Source organism: Mandrillus leucophaeus, unplaced genomic scaffold, assembly GCF_000951045.1.
Source record: "Mandrillus leucophaeus isolate KB7577 unplaced genomic scaffold, Mleu.le_1.0 Scaffold608, whole genome shotgun sequence".
Classification (NCBI taxonomy): domain Eukaryota; kingdom Metazoa; phylum Chordata; class Mammalia; order Primates; family Cercopithecidae; genus Mandrillus; species Mandrillus leucophaeus.
The window spans coordinates 1851567-1873076 of NW_012106564.1; the positions used below are offsets into that span (position 1 = coordinate 1851567).

The following is a 21510-nucleotide window of genomic DNA, read 5'->3' on the forward strand; positions in this document are numbered from 1 at the left end:
GGGATGATGGGCAGCATTGACAGGGATGATGGGCAGCATTGACAGGGATGATGGGCAGCATTGAGAGGGATGATGGGCAGCATTGAGAGGGATGATGGGCAGCATTGAGAGGGATGATGGGCAGCATTGAGAGGGATGATAGGCACATTGAGAGGGATGATGGGCAGCATTAAGAGGGATGATGGGCAGCAGTCCAGCAGGCAAGTGGCAGACGGCAGTAGGGGGAGGTCAAATTAATTAAAAGCCTGAAGTGGAAAAGTCTAAGTGAAAGGAAAGCAGGAAGAGAACAGCAGAAGGGGATGGACTGCAAAAGAAGGTGAAGACTGGGCATGATGGCTCACACCAGTAACCCCAGCACTTTGGGAGGCTGAGGTGAGAGGACTGCTTGAGGTCAGGAGCTCAAGACCCGTCTTGGCAAGACTTTGTCTCTCCAAAAAGAAAGAAAAAGCCAGGTGTGGTGGTGCACACCTGTAGTCCTCGCTACTTAGGAGGCAGAGGCAAGAGGACTGTTTGAGCCCACAAGTCCGAGGCTCCAGTGAGCATGATCACACCACTGCACTCCAGTCTGACTGACAGAGCAACATCTTGTTTGTTTTAAAAAAAAAAAAAAGTGTGGGGGGTGATGAAGCTCTGACATTAAAAAAAAAATGTATGTACAGAGTGTTTAGTACTGTGCCTGACATACAGCAGGTATTTGATAAATCTTGAGTGAATGGAGAATGAGTAAATGAAGAAGAGAAGGTCATTCAGTCAAGACATTTTCTCACTTGAGAAAATATGCTAAGAGATAGCAATGGTGTATGACAGGATTCGGAAAAGTAGTTATGCCCAGGTGACATTCAACATTGGTAATTATGCTAATAGAAGAAAACCCATTGGAATCCCTATAGTGAAAACCAAACAGGTTGAAAAGAAGCATAAACAGGAAAAACAACATGCACTAACAATAGTCCCAGAAAAAACCAAAATATCTTGGGAGAAATTTTACTCAGAAGAGAAGCACAAAACATGTTGTATATTGAAGATTTCAAAATTGTTTTCTCCCATGTCAGGAGACTCCCTAAAGTATATTTTTATCCAAGCTGGCCTAAGTTTAAGAGGAAGCACAAAAAGAGGGACAACATAGTATACAAACTACTAAAAATTTGGGTGGAAGCCAGGCGTGGTGGCTCACGCCTGTAATTCCAGCACTTTGGGAGGCCAAGGCGGGTGGATTACCTGAGGTCAGGAGTTTGAGACCAGCTCGACCAACACAGAGAAACCTCGTCTCTCCTAAAAACACAAAATTAGCCGGGCATGGTGGCACATGCCTCTAATCCCAGCTACTCGGGAGGCTGAAGCAGGAGAATCTGCTTGAACCCAGGAGGTGGAGGTTGCAGTGAGCTGAGATCACGCCATTGCACTCCAGCCTGGGCAACAAGAGCAAAACTCCGTCCCCCCCAAAAAAAAATTGGGTAGAAAAATGTCGACACTTCTATGGGAACCAGCAGAAACTCATCTTTCAGTGGTAAAGCAGTTCTAATCCCATTAAGACAAAAGTCTTCAAAGTAAAGTTATATTGGCCAGGTGTGGTGACTCACACCTGTAATCCCAGCACTTTGGGAGGCCAAGGTGGGCAGATCACATGAGGCCAGGAGTTTGAGGCCAGTCTGGTCAACATGGCAAAACTCCATCTCTATTAAATACACAAAAATTAGCTGGGCTTGGTGGTGCATGACTGTAATCCCAGCTACTTGGGAGGCTGAGGCATGAGAATCACTTGAGTCTGGGAGGCGGAGGGTGCAGTGGGCCAAGATCACGCCACTGCACTCTAGCCTTGGTGACAGAGTGAGACTCTGTCTCAAAATAATAATAATAAAGTTATATTTTAACAAAAGGATTAACAACCAAAAACCATGCTTATTTCAAGCAATATGTAATAATAATATAATAAAAATGCAAAAACAACTAAAGAGTGAGAATACTATTTGGAGTTCAAAACAGTAATGTCTGACCTATATGTAACACAACTGAAACATAAAGAATCTTGCCTCCTGAGCATCCTGTTTCCGCAAAAGTGTGGCCTCTGACGAACAATGAAAATAGAAGCTGACCTAATAATTCTAGAGTCATTTCACTTGATGAAATGTTTTAAAGTAAGCAGATAAAAATCCAAGTGAGTGAAAACAAATCCAATTTGTAACAAAAATGTCAACAACCTGATACTTTCAAGCTGAAGTATTTTCCTGGTCCTTCACTTATTTACCTTCAAGGTTTCTGAACTAATCTTGAGATTTTTTAGAATCAAATATCTGATTTTAACAGACATGTGACTGGTCTAATACATGGCTGATAATTACTAAGTAACAGAGTAACTAAGGTAAAACACAATTCTCTCTGGATTTGTTTCAAATGTCTTCTCCTGAAGACACGTGACATACAACTCAGGATGTGACTGAGTTTGGGGCAGAGTTTGCAAACTGTGGTTCACAGGCCAAATTTAACCCACTGTGAATGTTGAAAAACAATCAAAATAAGACTCTTTTGTGATGTGAAAATTACATAAAATTTAAATGTTGTTGTCCATAAATAAAGTTTTACTGGAACACAGCCATACTCATTCGTTTACATATTTATTTTCTATGACTGCTTTTACACTGCAACAGCAGAGTTATGACAGTGATGACTGGGCCTGCAAAACCTAAAATATTTATTATCTGGATTTATATGAAAAAAGTTTGCTGACCTCTGGTCTAGTATGAACTAGAACAAGGAACTCAGAAATAAGAATTTAAGAGCTTGATCAACTAATTTTTATAAGCAATATTAGCCATTTAAAAATCAATTAAGAACTCTATGAAAGCTTATAAAAATGGGGAAACTATATTTCAAGCTGTGATATATTTAGTAAAATGTATAATTCTATGAATGCATCTGAAGTGTTCAACTAAAGAACATCAGATCAACAACAGATAAAAGATTTGTGCCAGGCCGGGCTCTGTGGCTCACACCTGCAATCCTAGCAATTTGGGAGGCTGAGGCAGGCGAATCATGAGGACAGGAGATTGAGACCATCCTGCCCAACACAGTGAAACCCCCTCTCTACTAAAAATAAAAAAAATTAGCCAGGCGTGGTGGCACGCGCCTGTAGTCCCAGCTACTTGGGAGGCGGAGGCAGGAGAATCGCTTGAACCCAGAAGGCAGAGGTTACAGTGTGCCAAGATCGCGCCACTGCACTCCAGCCTGGGGCACAAGAACAAAACTCTGTCTCAAAAAAAAAAAAAAAAAAACAGATTTGTGCCACAAAATAACATATTATTATTGAATCTGAGGGAGGAAATGGAAGTTATGTATAGGCCTTCCACATTTATCAGTAGTATTTTTCAAGAGATTCACGGACATTTAGCAAAATTACACCAGGAACTACCTGACATGCAATTTAGGGAAATATATATAAATCTCCACCTTTAAATGTTCATAATTGTTGTCAAGAACCACTCATTTAATCATTTGCAAGAATTGCAGAAATTATATGCAGTAAATTAAACCAGACCATGAAGATTATCTAAGGGTCCACCTGTTACAGCCTTCAAGTGTAGAACAATGACAAATAACACAGTCATTTTTCTCCCTCCTCTTTCTTCTTTCCTTCCCCTTGCCTTTTACATTCATCTTGCCCCTGTGTTTTGCCCTTGAATATCTGTCAATACTATCTGCATTTTGACTGAACCACATCAATGTGTAAATCCTATAATATAAGCTGATTATGTTTTTCCCTCTAATTCTGGTACAGTGTCTAAAAAAAGGCTAAACACGAGAGCTTGACAAATGATTTTGAATACGACATGCCCAGAAGTCGATCCTCTTTTGTGTTTTATTAACATCGCCTATAAATATTCCAAGTCTGAATTTTATATGTAGAGACAATGCCTTACAACATCTACAATGCATGACTGTCTATATGTAAAACTAATACTGTAAAGGTTTAACTTCAGTGTGAAAAAAGAAAAAACACAAAACAAAAAAAGCCTGGGTATTTGGGTTTAAAGAAAAGATCCAAAGTGCTCCCCTACTCCATTTCCAGAAGGAATTCAGCATGGATAAAGCAATATAATTTGAAGAATATACCCTAAAATGATATTACAACGAAAATATTTACAAAGCTCATTTCAGCAATCTCAAAAAGAATAAGCACATAGATTCTAGGTGACAAAAGTTGTCACCAGTAAAAATTACAGACTTATTTACAAAGAGTCTGTTGTCCTCTTTCCAAAGGTAAGTTATATAATTAAATCCAAATATGGTTACAATAAAATGTTAGTAAGACACAGTTTTACAAGGACTACTAATGTAATTTTGAAAAGAGAAAAGTGGCATTTGCCAAATCTGTCAAAAGCCTGGACAGGAGTTTGACAACTCTGCTAGCAGATGGAGGTCCTTCTGATAAAGATCTCCTAGGTTGAGGTCTTCAAGGTGTGACTATGAAATATTAAGAACTAATTAGTTAACTAACAAATACTTAATGAGTGCCTAATCTGTACCCAGATACTACTCTAGGCCCTGAAGCTAAAGCAAACAAGACAAACAAAATACCCACTCACATGGAGCTCTTACAGTCTAGTGCTGGGAAAAAGTAATAATTTAACAAGGAAAAATAATAGTTGGTGCTAAGGGCTCTGCTGAGGATTACAATAACATAATAATTTAATAGATATTGTGATAAGGTAATAGAGCACCTAGTTACTCTAGACTGCCTGATCAGGAAGTGCCGCTCTGAGTAGGTGATGTTTGAACTAAGTACTTAATGTTAAGACAGAGCCAGCTGGCCAGGCCTGGTGGCTCATGCCTGTAATCCCAGCACTTTGGGAGGCTGAGGCGGGCGGATCAAGAGGTCAGGAGTTTGAGACCAGCCTGGCCAACATGGTGAAACCACATCTCTACTAAATATACAAAAATTAGCTGGGCGTGGTGGCAGGCACCTGTAATCCCAGCTACTTGGAAGGCTGAGGCAGGAGAATCGTTTGAACCCAGGAGCTGAGATCACGCCATTGCACTCCAGCCTGGGCGACAGGGCGAGACTCCATTTAAAAAAAAAAAAAAAAAAAAAAAAAAAAGCCAATCAGAAGGACAGGACAGAAAGGAAAAGAAACAGCTAACGCAAAGGGCTAAGACAGAATGAGTGTGGCCTACTGAGGAACAGAATGAAGGCTGGAGTGGGTGGGACAGCATAAACTATAGGTGAGTAAATAGTAGAAGACCTGGTGGCCACCAGTCATGGTAAGTAATCTGAATTTCATTCTATGTGCCAGGGAAAAAGCTGTTGGAGGGTTTAAGCAGGAGAATGGCTTGACTTCTTTTAAAAAGACCTTTAGCTGGTAAGTGAGGGACAAGGTAGAAACTCTGAGCCCTGTTAGAAGCTTACTGCAGTGGCTAAGGCAACGTATACTCCAATGGAGGCAGAGAGAAGAAAAACGCAAAGAAAGATTCAGGATATGTTTTGGAGGTAGTGACAACAGGACTTGATGGATGAGATATAGGGGTGAAAAAAATAAACAAATAAATCAGAATACTGCTAGGCCTTTGTGAAACTGTAGTTGGTGGTTTAATTTATGGAAACAGGAAAGTCTGGAGAAAAAGCAGGTTTGGAGAGTAATTCAGTAGCTGGGTCTTGTTTACATTTGACATCCCCATTAAATAACTAAAGATTTAAAGAAGGCAGCCATATATGTTAAGCCTTGAGCTCCAGGATCAGGTTTGAGTTACTGGCAGAAACGGTTCTCAAAGCCCAAATGGAAAAGCTGCTTATGTGTAGCTCCAAGTAACCAGTGTTCTTTAAAAGAGTAAACTTTGGAAGACTAACAGACACAATTTGATAATGATATATAAACAAAAGAGTTTCTAAATTATGAGTCTCTTTAAACCGACAACAGATTATTCCTTTAGAGATGAGATTCTTACCACTGATAATTAGAATAAGCACACAGGCTCTGGTTTCAGACTGCCTGCATATGAATCACAGCTCCCCCATTTACCAATTAAATAGATAGTATTGGGTAAAGTAAATTAAATAGTATTAGGTAAATCACTTAATTTCTCAGTGTCTCAACTTCCTCATCAGCAAAGATAACAACAGTAACTACCCCCGGTGTACTTATGAAGATTAAATTAACCAGAACGTGTAAAACAATGAAAACAGTATCTGGCAGGTAGTAAGTGCTCAACAAATGCCAGCTGGTATATTATCATTATTATTATTTTGAGATGCAGTTTTGCTGTCATTGCCTAGGCTGGAGTGCAGTGGCACGATCTCGGCTCACTGCAACCTCCGCCTCCTGGGTTCAAGCAATTCTCCTGCCTCAGCCTCCTGAGTAGCTGGGATTACAGGTCTGCGCCACCCCACCCCCAGCTATTTTTTGCATTTTTAGTAGAGACAGGGTTTCATCACGTTGGCCAGGCTTGTCTTGAACTCCTGACCTCAGGTGATCCACCTGCCTCGGCCTCCCAAAGTGTAGGGATTACAGGTGTGAGCCACTGCGCCCGGCCGCAAGCTGGTATTATCACCTGCAGTCTCCTGGCATTGTACACAGAAGTGTCTTAACACTTCAGTTTTCTAGTTAGATGCTTGGGAAGAGATGGCATCAAAGATTCAGAATGAATTGGGGAAGCATATGAAAGACCCTCCTTAAAAGACATGGAGGCTCAATGTTACAGACTGCTAAGAACATGCTCTTTAAAAATAAGCTATCTGTATGCCAGTTATTCCTAAATCTGCATCTCAGCCTGGATCTGGCCCTGGAGCTCCAGACTCACATACTTGGCTGCCTACTGGGTACTCGACTTGGTAATTTAATAGGTATATCATTGAAATAAAAAGGGAAAGCAATCAGTATTCTCTTCATCTTCTGTAAGTAGATGATCGAGTAACATTTTCTTTTTTCTTTTCTTTTTTTTTTTTTTTGAGACAGAGTGTCACTCTGTAGCACAGGCTGGAGTGCAGTGGTGCGATCTTGGCTTGCTGCAAGCTCTGCCTCCTGGGTTCAAGTGATTCTCCTGCCTCAGCCTCCTGAGTAGCTGGGACTACAAGTGCCTACTACCACACCTGGCTAATTTTTGTCGTTTTAGTAGAGACAGGTTTTCTCCATGTTGGCCAGGTTGGTCTCGAATTCCCGGACTCAGGTGATCTGCCCGCCTCGGCCTCCCAAAGTGCTGGGATGACGGGCCCTCAAGTGACATTTTGAACTGCAGAATCTCTCGACTCCCCTCCATAAGTCACAAAATCCATGCTATAATTGACATTCTCTCAGTTTTCACCTTCACACTGAGAAAGTACCCAGACTGGTCAACTACATTAAAATCTCAGGCATTGTATCTACTCATTTCAGCATTAATATTTTCAAATCATTATTCTACTGAATATATTACTTACTGTAAGTCACTTCAAACAGTTTCTGAAGGTTTACAGGGAATAAGGAAATAAATCAAATATAAGATGTCATTAGATGATTCCTGGGATCTTATGCCTAAGGCATCCTGGGCTGCACACTCAGCACTGCGACTCCCAGCTGCCTTATGTTGGGTCATGACTCAGTTGCCACCAATGGAGTGACTAGACATCCCCTAAGGACCAGGAGAGTCCCTGCAAAATTCTAAATTCATAGCCTTCCACTCACAAAAGTTTCTAGATTGGATGAGAAATTATATGTCTACCTACATACTCTGTAGCAGGTAACATGCATACACACACACATTTATTCTGCTAACATCCACCAAACACCAATTAAGTGCCAGGACCCATGGTGAGCTCCAGTGCAATGCAGGACTCTAGCACAAAAATGACAGGTTTTAAAGAGCCATAAAAACTTTGTGTTACATACCACATCTAAGAAGACGAGAGAACAGCCAAAAAATAGTACAGTTCCTTAGACAGACAACAAACAGACAGCTACATTAGATGTTATAAACCATGTATAACCAACAAGTATTTGTAAGTGACTGAAATGTTCCACTGCCTTGCTACCATGGATGTGAAGTGGGAACATGTGATAGCGAAAGATGTTTTTTTTATAGGCAAGTAGCATAATCCACAATAGGAATAAAAGCACCAATACAACTATCTTTCCTTTCTGTGATTTAACGTATTATTTCTCCTTCGACTTTCGAAACAAAACATAATTCACATATTTTAGGCTGAAATAACAATTGAATACATCTGACATCCCTGTCAAATAACTTAAGACTTCAAGAAGGCAGCCAGGTAAGTAAGCCTTGTGCTCTAGGATCATGGCTAGATCCCATCAACATAAGAAGAATCAGGAAATCTGAAATGGTTCAGCTGTGATTCCTTTTGAATTAGAAACAGTGTACAGATTACAGTTAGGCAAATTGCCAGTGAATACTCAAGGAGATTTCAAACAAATGCATATACTTACTTTGCTTAGGAGCAGCGAACAAAGCAAAGGCCTCTGATAAATTTAATGTCAGCAATTTTCAAAGCTTACTCTTGGCCGGGTGCGGTGGTTCACACCTGTAATCCCAGCACTCTGGGAGGCCAATGCGGGCAGATCACTTCAGGTCAGGAGTTCGAGACCAGCCTGGCCAACGTAGTGAAACCCCGTCTCTACTAAAAACACAAAAATTAGCCAGGCGTGATGGCAGACTCCTGTAATCCCAGCTACTCGGGAGGCTGAGGCAGGAGAATTGCGTGAACCCGGGATGTGGAGGTTGCAGTGAGCTGAGATCGCGCCATTGCACTCCAGCCTGGGGGACAAGAGCGAGACTGTGTTTCAAAAAAAAAAAAAAAGCTTAGTCTTATGGCTAGAAGGAATTTAAGAAGTAGAGTAATCTTAGGCACTCCAACACATTGTCTTCATGGGAATTCTGGCAACTTAGATGAAGGAGGCTGTAGCAATTTGAAGTTTTACTAGATTCAGTGTTTAAAACTGTTGGTTAGTAAAACCCTAAAAAAGATGATCTTTAAGGGCTCTTTACAGATTATGATACAAAAGCCCAGAGAAGTCACATAGTAGTAGTGGGAAAAGTATGACTTTCAAAATCAATCACACTTAACTATTCCCAGACCTCTTCTTCAATGTGTGTTCCTAAGAACACGCCTTAACTTTTTTCTGTTTCTCCACCTATACAAACGAAGAGAATACTTAACTTTTAGGGATGTTATGAAGGCTAAATCAATTCATATTTATGAAGACATCTGTCACATAATAGATACTCAAAACATGTTGATTGCCTTTCTTCCAAGGGATAAATAACTTGCAAGTCACACAGCTAGTGAGGACTAGAACCAAGAATTGAGATCCCCTTTACCACTCAAACAGAATTCAACTATTTCTTAAATGGCCACTATTCATCTTCAGTCATATCATAAAATAGAGCTTTTTAACACCTGAGTTGGGAGGGGTAGTTATTAAAGTAAATGTGGAACACCACAGGGCTGCAAAAGAGTCAGGAAGTTTAATCAAGGAAATATTGTATTGGCTACCTTTCTAAAAATGACATCTGCTTAGTTTGTACCTGAAGGCTTGAACTTCTGGAAACAATGCAACAACTAAAGTTGGTTATTTTTAATGGATATTTCACAACTAGTATTTCAAGACTGTTTGCAGCAAATAGGTATCAAGTGTCTAACGTGCAGGGCCCTGTGGATGACAGAAGTATGAATCCAACTTTGGACCTGTCTTCTCTTGTAGAGAAGAGAGACAGACCTCGAGGAGTGATAAAAACCAACCAACCAACCAATAATTGCATGGTAGGTGTGATGGAACTTAAAAAGTTCAAGGCCAGCCTGACATGGGGGGTTACTTAATGCTACTCTACTTGGGGATAAAATGCCCATCAGGAGTTGGTAAACATAGCAAAGCATAGCAGAAACTATTCAAATTGTGTTAATTGAATTCTAGTATTGTTTCTCAAAGGAGTTAGCTTTGTGAACTTGTCAAGTTACTTGACATCTTTAGGTTACGTTTCTCATCTGTCTGTAAAATAAGTGAGTTCAAAGGATGATCTCTATTTAAGCCTCCTTCCAGTTCTAATATTCCAAATTATATGATAAGGATCATGACCACAAGAAATACAGTAACTTATATTTATCGCACATCTATTATATGTCAAACACCGTGCTAAAGTGCATTACTGTACTATCTTCACTTAATCTTCACAACTTTATGAAGTGGACATTATTGTTGTCATTATTTTACACATGAGAAAAAGGAGGCTAAACAGTATCAGAATACTGCAGTCGTGATTTGAATGGAAGCAGTCTGAAGCAGTAACCCCTGCTTCTGACCTCAGTCTGAAGGGTAACCCTGAATTGAAGCAGTTCATGGGTCACCCTTACCCGTCACACAAAGTTGCTTCTCGTCACAAAAACTGTCTTATCCATTCTCAAGAAATAATGAAAAGAGAAAGCTTGGAAAAGGATCCTTCCTGGCTGGCAGACAAGATCTGAGTTAATATCACGTTGTCTGTTTCACGTGTTAAAAAGTCTCTTGCACCACTTTCCCCGAGATGCTTGCGCGCTCCCACGGCTGTGCGCGCCCCTGTCGGGCTGACACCGCGACCGCCAGAAGCGATCAGGGCTGAGGCGCACGGAAGGGCTCCGGGAGAGGCCCCGTAGGAGCGCGGGCACAGAGTGGGTACCTGGGCTGCTGTCTGCTCCAGTTGGCTGGTTCTCCCACCACTCGTCTCCGAGATCGTCTGCCATCTCAGCTCAGGACTCGACGTGGGCTGAACACCACGGGGAGGCGGCCAGCTGCGGAGAATCACGCTGTCTCAAAGCCAGTTCTGTCGGCGTAGCTACACGCGGAGCCCCGGCTAGACACTGTCGCCTCCGCCCCGCGGCGATGACGTCACACCTCCGCCCCGCCTCTCCGGCAGCTACTTCCAGACTCGTCGCAGTTTCCACACAGGCGCCGACAGGCAGAAGCAGTTTGGAAACGCAAAATAAATCTCTCCAAAGCTTAGAGACAAAAAGGAACATAAGACGAAAGGAATTGTCATCATTTTTGAAAAATGTATTTAAAAAATTTTTGTTTAGGTGTTCTATTTCCCGATAAGATTGTGTCGAAAGTGTGAGACGCGATGCGAAGACGATTTTTCTCCGCTCAGTTTCAAAGAACTTGGGTCGCGGGAGAAGACACAAACACGTGCGTGTGTTTTCGCTTTTGCGTCAGTGTTTCAGAGTTTGTGTGTTTGTACAGTTTGCTCTTAGAATAACATGCACAAGGATCCATGACCATGAATGTCTGGCCTTTGTAGTAAATGTAGTTCTGCTATTTATGCAATATGAGTAAAGAAAATGTAATTGGTCTGGAAAGGCTCGCCCACAGTAAGACGCAAGTGGCCAAAGACCTGAAAGTTGTTTTGCCCGTACTCCCTCGGTTGTGTATCCCACCCCCTATTTGGGAAACGAAGTAATAAGGGAGCCCGTTGCTTCGTAACTATAGGTAAGAGACCCACAGTGCCTCTTGTCCCATTCCCAACGTGAAGTAGCAGGGAGGGACTAGGAAAACGCGCTGGGCACCAAGTGTTGGGGCTACCTGTGAAGTAATTGTGGACGGTATTTTTCAGGACGTCAAACACAGAGGTAAATATTATACAAAATGTATTAAAAGCACGCAACGTGCCTGGTACTATGCATGGAATAGTAAGATGAGTCCATTCAGATGTCACCCTACAGTAGTGGAAGTGTAATGTGTAAGAATAAAGGGCTAGGCTTCTAATAGGATACATCTTCAGAAATGACAAGACAGGGAACCTTAATCTGATGAGGACGGGATTAGCCATATGTGGAAAATTACCCCGTGTGCACCCAACTCATAGGTGTTTTATAAATGCATTGCTGCCTAGACTTTGTCAGCACACTCTAAATGCCCCAAAAGGGAAGATATTATGTATAAATATGGCAAATGTAAAATAATCTATAAAGATCAAAAACAATGTGACTTTTGTGAAGAAATGTAGATGACAGGAGATTTTCGTGATTAATAGATTATTGAAAAAGAAAGGTAAGAAATGCCAGTGTGGAGGAGGAAGTGCTATGGCTAATAAATATGAAAATATGTTCAGTCTGATTATTAATCTGGGAAATACAAAAAACACCACAGCGAGACGGTTTTTCAGGCAATAAATCACAAAATTAAGAAGTATGGGCCGGGGGCGCGGTGGCTCACGCCTATAATTCCAACACTTTGGGAGGCCTAGGTGGGTGGATCACCTGAGGTCAGGAGTTCCAGACCAGCCTGGCCAAAATGGCGAAACCCATCTCTATTGAAAATACAAAAATTAGCCGGGCGTGGTGGCGGGCGCCTGTAATCCTAGCTACTTGAGAGGATGAGGCAGGAGAATCGCTTAAACCCGAGAAGTGGAGGTTGCAGTGAGCCGAGATGGTGCCATTGCACTCCAGCCTGGCTGACAAAAGCGAAACTCCATCTCAAAAAAATAAAAAAATAAAAATAAAAAATAAAAAAAGAAGTCTGGCAATACTAAATTATGGAACGTTTATGCATCAATGGGCACTGATGCCTGTTTAGTACCATGAACTATGAATGGTCTTACATTATATTCCACCTCGCCTCAGCCTCCCGAGTAGCTGGGACTACAGGCATGTGCCACCATGCTTGGTTATTTTGTTGTTCTTTTTGGGTTTTTTTGTAGAGACGGTGTTTCGTTTTGCTGCCCAGGCTGGTCTTAAACACCTGGCTTCAAGCAGTCCTCCCACTCCAGCCTCCCAAAGTGTTGGTACTAGAGGCCTAAGCCACTGTGTTCAGCCATTTTTTACATTTTTAAAGCATTATAAGAAACAGAACAAAACAACCAAAAAAAAAAAAAAAGGGTAAAGAAAGATATGCAGCAGAGACTGTAGCCCTCATATATGTACTATTTATTATTTATTCCCTCATGTATTTGCTCTAACTTTACAGAAATAAGTTTACTGACCCCAGATTATATTGAATAGCCAACCTAAGTTGTAGCATTCATTTCTGTTCTCTTTGTTATTAGTGAATTGGTTATTAGTGAATAGGCACCCTGGTTTATAAACCAGTGTATTGTTAAACCATACTCTCCAGTATCTGATCATATCATCTAACACAGGGAAGCTCAGGCTGAAATAACTATTAGGTCTTTTTCTGCTCCCTCTTACTGTTCAGTATCTGAATGAGTATTATCAGAGTTTAAAGGAGGAAACATTCATTTCCCAGTGGGGTGAACTGGGAGGTAGCACTTGACAATGGATGTCTGTGGGCAAAAATGGATAGGGTAAATAATAGTTCCTTGGCAGAAAGATTGGAATGTTGCTTTGAATAGGTTATTAAACTTTACTGGGCCTTTCTTTGTGAGTCTGTAAAATAAAGGGGAGAAATTTCATGATTCCTGTGGTCTCTTCCAACTCCATGTCTTGATCTTGAGTATCAGACCAAGAATTCTGGATTTTTGTCATTGTTATTAGAGGCAAAGGACATTCTAGAAGTATTGTTTTAGGAAAACTAAATTGGTATTACTGTGCAGGATGGATAATGGATTTGAGCAGAGCTTCCCACCTGGCATGGGTGGGCCGGAGACCGACCCCGCAGCCTTTGGAGGAAGCAGTGACCTTGGGGCAGTTGCCTCAGGTTGAGGGGACCATCATCTTCACTCTAGTGTTGTACAAATATCACCATTTTCTATGGATGCCATGATGTGAAAGGTTGGCAAGAACTGAATTAGTAAGAGAGCGATAAAGTTTGAAGGCTGTTTTGCGAATGTTCACCACACAATGAAAAGGTCTTAATCAGTGCAGAGGTTCTTAGTCAATAAGCCCAGCCTATAAGTGTACTTCATAATGTATTCAAACTTTTGCATCATGTAGACAATAATGGTAGTAACAATATCAACAATAGCATGTTCTAGGTACCTCTCTATGCCTTTTATATCGTAATTCATCTAATCATAACTCCATGAGATGCTGTGCTGGGACTAGGGTGAGGCAAGCAGAGGCCTAGGACACCAGATTTAAGGAGGCAGTCACTCTCAGGCTGACACTGACACCAACCTGAGAATGCTTGTCTCACTTGAGTCCTGATGCTGGTCCCTTTACTGAAGGCCACAGCTCTAGTTCAGCAGCTCTCCTCAATTCTTTCTTCTGAGTCTAGTAACTACTTATTGCCTTTGCCTCTTCAGACTTAGGAGTGGTAAGTGCTCCCCACCATTACTAGTCCTGGGGTTCTACACCATGTTTCATTTCCCTAACCCTACCTCATGTTCAGAAATACTCCCCTTACTAAATTCTTTTTAGCTTTCCAACTTAAATGGGTCATCTTTTGCGTGGTAGGACCCCAACTGATAAAATCACTGCCTACTTAGGATTCCCCTCAAAGCAGAGCCTGTGACAAAGGCTTGGGTGCAAGTAGTTTATTTGGGAGGTGATCCCTGGATGCAGGAATAAAGGCAGAGAGAGTGAGACAAGGAAGGAGGATTGATATTAAACTGGTTTTGATATAGACAATAGCTGGCTCTTTATCCTGTTGGAGACCCTCTGAAAAAAATAGGATATACCCCAGAATTAGCCTCACAAAGTGATACAGGAGTTAAGAAGAAATTACTTAGACAGATTGTAAGGGTATGGGAGTCCTCAGTAAGGCTTTTCTTTTTAATGAAAAGCAGCCCCAAATCATTTTCTAACAAAGAGCAGCCTGCAAGCTGGGAGCCTGCATGAATGAATGCTGGCAGGAACTAAGGACTAGACATGTTCAAATGGCACCTCCATCTTCCCGTCTCTGCCAGCCACGTGTACTGCAAGGAGCAGACAAGATGGCACTGATCAACTGGAAAGTCCATTTGCATAATAAGATTAGGGTGGAGTGACCAGCCTTCCCCGTGTGCTATGTAAACATCATAGCTGGTCGAACCAATCTATGAGCCCTATGTAAATCAGACACCGCCTCCTCAAACTGGACTAGAAAATTCGGCACATTTACCACCAGCCAGTCTTTTCCGCAGGGAGACCCCTTTCTCTATATAAGGAAGAGACCTCTTTCTCTTCTCTTCTGCCTGTTAAACGTATGCTCCTAAACTCCTCGTGTGTGCCCAGGTCCTAAATTTTTCTGGTGCACATCAATGAACCCCAGGGTATACACCCCAGACAACATAGCATCTTCAAAAGGACAGAAGGCTAGGACACTTACCACTGACTATCATCCACCATTGAGTGAGGGTTGTTGCCAGGGATATGAATTGGCAGATATTCCCAGGCTGTTGGAGAATGCCCTGAGGCAGAAGAGTAGAGCGGTCACACTTCAGCTCACTTGAGGTGGGATGATGACAGTGTGCCCAGAGCTTTCCTCCGTGGCTGAGCCAATTTGAAAGTGAGCAAAGGGGCATAAAAAGCATCTGCTCCAGGTTTATACCATTTTTCTTTCCATTTTGTAGATGATGAAACTAAGGCACAGAGAATTAAGTAACTTGCTGAGTTACTAGTAAGTGATTTCCCGTCTGCCCCACGACCTTCACAGCACTCTCAATGTGGTCTGTGTCCCCAAAATGACCCACACTCACTGGACTAGGGTAACAATAGTATAGAAAAAAAGGAAGAGCCAAAGTGAGGAGCATTACCACCAATTTGTGCTAATGTTTTGGAAATAGGATGGTGAGGAAAACAGAAGTCAAAAAAATCTATAGGTTCATATCTTAAAAACTAAAAAAAATAAAATACAATAAAATAACATCATAGATGGGAGTAGTAAAAGGAGGAGGGAACAGTTTAGGGGATAAAATGATGAGGTAGGCGTTAGACAAGGACAAAACAGACCATAAACAATAAGGACAAAATAGACAAGAAACAAGTAAATGAATAAATAAATTCAGATAAAAATGATAAGTTCAGCTAAAAGATAAAAGTGCTATAAAGGAACTACATAGCAATTGGGACCTAGGTGGGAGGGTTAGTGGAGGACTGTGGCAAGAGATGAGGATGGAGAAGTAGATGGGGGCCATACCTGAAAGAACCTCTCAGCAATCATAAGGATTTCAAGCAGGAAACCATTGGGCAATTTTTAGGCTGTGAGATCTGCTTATGTTTTTTAAGCTGGGTGATGTGTAGGAATAGTACAAACAGAAAGACTGGGTTGGAGGCTCTTGCAGACATCAAAGCGAGATAGCAGTGTCTTGGAATTTGATAGTAGAAATGGAAATGAAGAGAAGTGGGACTGGATGAGATTACTTAGGGAGACAGTGTAGAGAGCAGAAAAGAGTTCCTGGGCTTCCACTATTTAGATGTCAGGTGGAGGAGGACAGGCCAAAGAGCCAGGAGAAAATAGTCAGAGGGAAGAGGAGAGCGAGGCAAATATGATCCCTTCGAATCAAGAGAGAAGAGTAGTCCAGAGACAAGGGTGCACTGCTGAGAGTCAAGGAAAGGGGGATAATTGCAAGAGTCAGGTTCTTGCAAAGGGGAAACAGATGGAAATTCAGAGACACATGCAGGAGATGCCATCTGATAGAAGCAGGGTCACTTCATTTTAAGAAGATTCCTGAGATGGCAGGACGATGAAGCTATTCCTGTCTTGTGACTTCTATTTTCTCTGTGAATTTTGAAATCCAATAATTTAGGACAATGGTTCTCAATTCTGTTGCTTGGTGGAATTTCCTGGAAAGATTTGTATGTGTATGTAAAGATTTACATGTATTTGTATGTATGTAAAGATTTGGATTCTATTAAAATCCTCTTTTTTTTAATACCACCCTCTTCTTTCATTATGACTTTGAAGCAATACTGTTGATAACCTGCTCCATTTTCCTTTGACCCGTGTCTGAGCTCCTCTGCAGCTGTGATTGACCATTTCCATCATGCTGATAGCTTCTGTCTCTGAGCACCTCACAAACATGATGCTTTTGTTGTCTTAAGATCTGCTTTCACCTCTCTAAATTTCCTCTTCACCAAGAACTAGCGTTAAATCTCAGCATAGATGGAGTGGAAAGTATAGTGCTTACTACAGGAGAAAATTACTTATTCATGAGAAAAGCTATAGGTTTTCTCTATGTCAGCAAGAACCAATAATTTTGTGAGGTAACTTGAAGCTTAGGCACAGTGGTGATGTATGATAAATGAGATGAAGACGTCAGAACTGCCTTGGCAAGTTATTAGGGAAAGAGTCAGAAGGCTCAGAGCCCTGGACTTTTTTTTAGAATGTATTTGTTTTTTAAGACCAAAGAACCTGTCAGCTCACTGTGTCTCCTGGGAGGGCCAGAGGACAATCTTTCTGCTAAAGCAATAAGATTGCAGTAGTGATTGAGCACCAATTTGGCTGAGAGTCTTAATGGCGACTGTCCTGTGCAGGCTAGGAATGACAGCAGGAGATGCTCTAGTATCAATAGGTACCATAGAATCCTAGAATAGCAAAGGCATTTGGCAGCGCGGAATCATCGGAAGCAAAATGGATGTAATTACAGTCAGAGGTCCTTGATATTCAGGATATCTGTGGTGTTCCATAGACTATGATATTTTTAGAGGCAAGATAGGTAGAAAGCTAATGAAAGTGTTGATTGAATTATATAACAGCAATAACAGTGAACTTGAGCTGGTGAACAGAAGGCACATGTCAACTGCCAAAATGGAATAGTATGATCTCTGGACGGGTTTCCAGATGTGAGCCAGTTTGGAAACCCAGAGCTCATCAATTAAAAAGAATCTGGATCCCCCTGAGGAAGACCCCCTGCAACACCACAAATATATATGGTATTTACCCATACTTTTTCCACAGGAACCTATGGGCATTTTTTCAGAGGAACCATACACTGGAGAAATTGGGAATTCCTAGCTCTTTCAAGGGCTGTCAGATACAGGGTGAACTACATCAATACCAGGGAATCTAAGGTGCACCATAAACCCCTTTTAGAATGGGGCATGCGGTGGCTGGGTGATAGGATACGTTTTCTAATCTGTTTCACACTGGCTGTCATGGGTCCATAAACTTATGGTCATTCCCCAGTTGCCATGTGCATAACTGTGATAGCAGCTAATAAAACCATTACATTGGTCCTCTGACCAATCAAGTATGAACCATTATGGTAGGAAGGGCCTAGTGGAAGTCCCTGAAACTGTATCCCTCTCCCTTACTCCTTGGCAAAGATAATAAATCAGAGGCCATACCTCATTCCAGTGAAATTGCAGAGATTAATGCCAACTTGAAAGAGTAATGGTGACTAAGGAGTTCAGTTAACCAATATGATCCCTTCGAAGCCAGGTGGACCATGGCAAATAATAGTAGACTACTGTAAACTGAATCAAATGATATCCCTAATCAGAGAAGCTATAACAGATAATGTATTTTTGGTTGAATCGATTAACACCGCCGCTAGCACTTCATATGTGATTTTGATCTAGCAAATATGTTCAGTCCAATCTGTGAGGAAAGAAGATCAAAAGCAATTGTATTCACCTGGGCAGATTGAGTTCAGATTAACTCAAGGCTGTGGATATTTTTCTGTTAACATTCTCAGGGCTGGTTAACTCTCCTGCTGTCCATCATCATATAGTTCAAAAAGACTCTGTTTTTTTCTCAAAACAAAACATTGATCCATTGTATTGATGACGTAGTGTTAATTGGATCTAGACAGCAGGTAATGGCAAGTATTCTGGATGCCCTAGTAAAATACATGCATGCTAAAGGGTGAGAGAAATTACAAATGTTCAGGCACCTGGAACAATGATTATATTTTTAGGAGTTTGGTGATCTGAGGCATACCTGGGAATCCCCTTCAATGTAAAGGAAAATTTTTTGTATCTCTCATCTTCCACTAAGAGAAACAGTATTTTGTGCAGATAGCCTATGCCATATTTGGAAATAGTGTTCTTACTCATTTATCGGGTGACTCAAAAGGCTGCCATTTTTGCGTAGGGTCAAGAGAAGGGAGTGCTCAGCAGCAAGTCTAGGCTACGGCACAAGCAGCCCTGCCACTCAGGCCATAATGACGTGGCAGATCCAAAGGTGCTGGGTGATAGATAATGATGCTATATGGAATCTCTGGCAGATCCTAAAGAGAGAATCATGGTGCCTGCCTCAAGGGTTTTCTAGTACAGCTTTGCCTTCTTCAGCCAAACCATTTGAAAAGCAGCTGTGAGCAAAATGTTGAGTCCTAGCAGAAGCAGGCACTTGACTATGGACCATCAAATGATTATATGACCAGAACTGCCCTTCAGGAACTGGCTATTGTAAGGTTGGGTGCTCACAGCAACAATCCACTGAACAACAGAAATGGTATACGTGGGAGCACATCTAAGCAAGTCCAAAAGTCACAAGATATATGAACAGATGGCCCAGAGCTCCTTGCCTTTTGTGTTTCTCAGCTCACACCTATGTCCTCTGGGTTATTCTCTATAACTAGCTGATAATGTTGGAGGAAAATACTCAAAACTGGTTAAGCTTGGTATGTTGGTAGAACTGAAAATGGATTGCTACTGCACTGTGGTCCCACTCAGGGAGGAACCCTAAAGGACAGAAATGAACAGAATCCTGGTGGGCAGAGCTTCAATACATGCATTCATCTCCTTTGAATGGAGAAAATAGTCTGAGGTCAGTATAAATGTAGGGGCTTGAGCAACAGTGAATGGTATAGTTGATTGGGTGAAAGGTCTCTAAGGTAGAATATTTGAAGTTCAGTAATAAAGAGACCTGAGGAAGAGGCCTGTGAGGGACCTAAAGGAGTGGGCACAAAGTGTGTGTATCTTTGTGGCAGATGTGTGTGTCCACCAGAGAGTATCCACTACAAGTGAAGCACTGACCAACCAGGTAGACAATGTGATAGATTGTATTTTTCAAAGATGGCCGCCAATATCCTCCATCTCACATACTCTTCTTGCAATCTGACCTTGACCATTCTCCCACTGAGTGGGGGGATCTGTGTTCCATTTCCTTGAACCTGGGCAGAACTTTATCATGTCAACCAAGAGAATGTGGTAGAAATGATGTTGTGTGACTTCTGAAGCTAGATCCCCAAAATTCTGCGCATTTCCACCTTGCTCCCTTGGGATGCTCGCTTGGAACCCAGGCATCACTCTGTGAGAAAGCTCAAAGTAGCCCACACAGAGAAACCCTGTGGAAAGAACATGTGTAGGTATTCTGGCCCACAGCTCAGCTAGGGTCCCTGCTGACGGGCAGCACCTACAGCCAGACCTATAAATAAAGATTCCTCCAGGTGATTCCAGTCATCAGCTGTTGATTGATCCCAAGCTGTGGTCCAAGACTTCATGAAGCAGAGGCTAGCCATTCCCACTATGACCTCTCTGAATGCCAACAGAATTCCTGTGAGAAAAAATTTGGCTGAAACCCGCTTGTTGAACTGCTGTTTCTATCATGGCCACGAGAGGGAGACCTTGTTTCTTAGGGACCTGCAAGCTGCCAAAACCATATTCCTTTATTGGTCCCTGCCTAGATTGGCAGTGGATTTTCCTTCCTTCTCCAGACCGGGCCTGCTGAGGTCAGATGGCTGAATTAAAGTTTCCTTTTTCTAATCTTATATCTTGAGTATGTATGGGCTCTGTAAAGATCCTCTCATTTAGGTGAAGAAAAACCTGATTATTAACTTTGCTTGTGTAATGAGAGAATTGGCATGCAGATTGCATATTTGGGCCTGAGGAAAAAGAAATCCAGTCATCTGGGTTTGTACTTCGAAGTTAATGGGTGAAGGCAGAGCATCTGCATCCAGCAGCCAGGTCTTAAGGTCTCTACAAGGTAACATCCACTGAAGTAGAGGAGGCACAGAAAGTGGGAGTTTCCATGATGGTCTGCAGAAGCTTTCCTGGGAGAGCTGGGACTTGTGGTTTTTGGGCCACCAAAATGCTGCTGCTTAGGCCCCTGGTGCATTTGGTGAGAAGTGCAGTGAACTTGGAGGTAAGGGAGGCTGCTAGAAGTCATTTCCAATTGCCTCCTATGGTTTATTCCTATTGACAAATAGTTCACCTTTAGTTTAACTTTTTAACATCATTTTTTGAAATTGTAAATGATACATAATATAAAATGTATTATCTTAACCATTTTTAAGTATATTAAGTACAGTTTAGTTCAGTGGCATTAAGTACCTTCACATTGTTGTGCAACCATCACCACCATTCATCCTCAGAACTCTTTTTATTTTGCAAAACTGAAACTCTGTGCCCATTATACAAAAACTCCCCTCACTCTAGCCACTGGCAACCACCATTCTACTTGTTACCTCTATGAATTTGACTAATCTGGGTACTGCATATAAGTACAGTCATACAATATTTGTTCTTTTGTGACTGGCGTGATGTCCTCAAGGTTCGTCCATTTTATAGCATGTGTCAAAATTTTCTTCCTTTTTAAGGCTGAACAATAGTCCTTTGCATTATAAGACACATTTTGTTTATTCATTCATCTATTAGTGGCCACTTGGGTTAATTCCACCTTTTAGATATTGTGAATAATGCTGCTATGAACATGAATATACACATGTATGTCTGAGTTCATGCTTTCAATTTTTCTGGGTATATACCCAAAAGTAGAAATGCTTATCATATAGTAACTC

General features: G+C 41.6%; 1 protein-coding gene across 1 annotated transcript in view; it reads right to left on the reverse strand.

The window, feature by feature from the left end:
- CMSS1 (cms1 ribosomal small subunit homolog (yeast)) overlaps window positions 1-10950 on the reverse strand; it is a 397344-nt gene extending 386394 nt beyond the window's left edge. The window contains exon 1 of the mRNA XM_011999907.1: window positions 10633-10950. Within this exon, the coding sequence (XP_011855297.1) occupies window positions 10633-10696 (64 nt within the window). The 5' untranslated portion in view covers window positions 10697-10950. The remainder of the gene's footprint in view (window positions 1-10632) is intronic.
- Between the last annotated feature and the right edge of the window lie 10560 nt (window positions 10951-21510).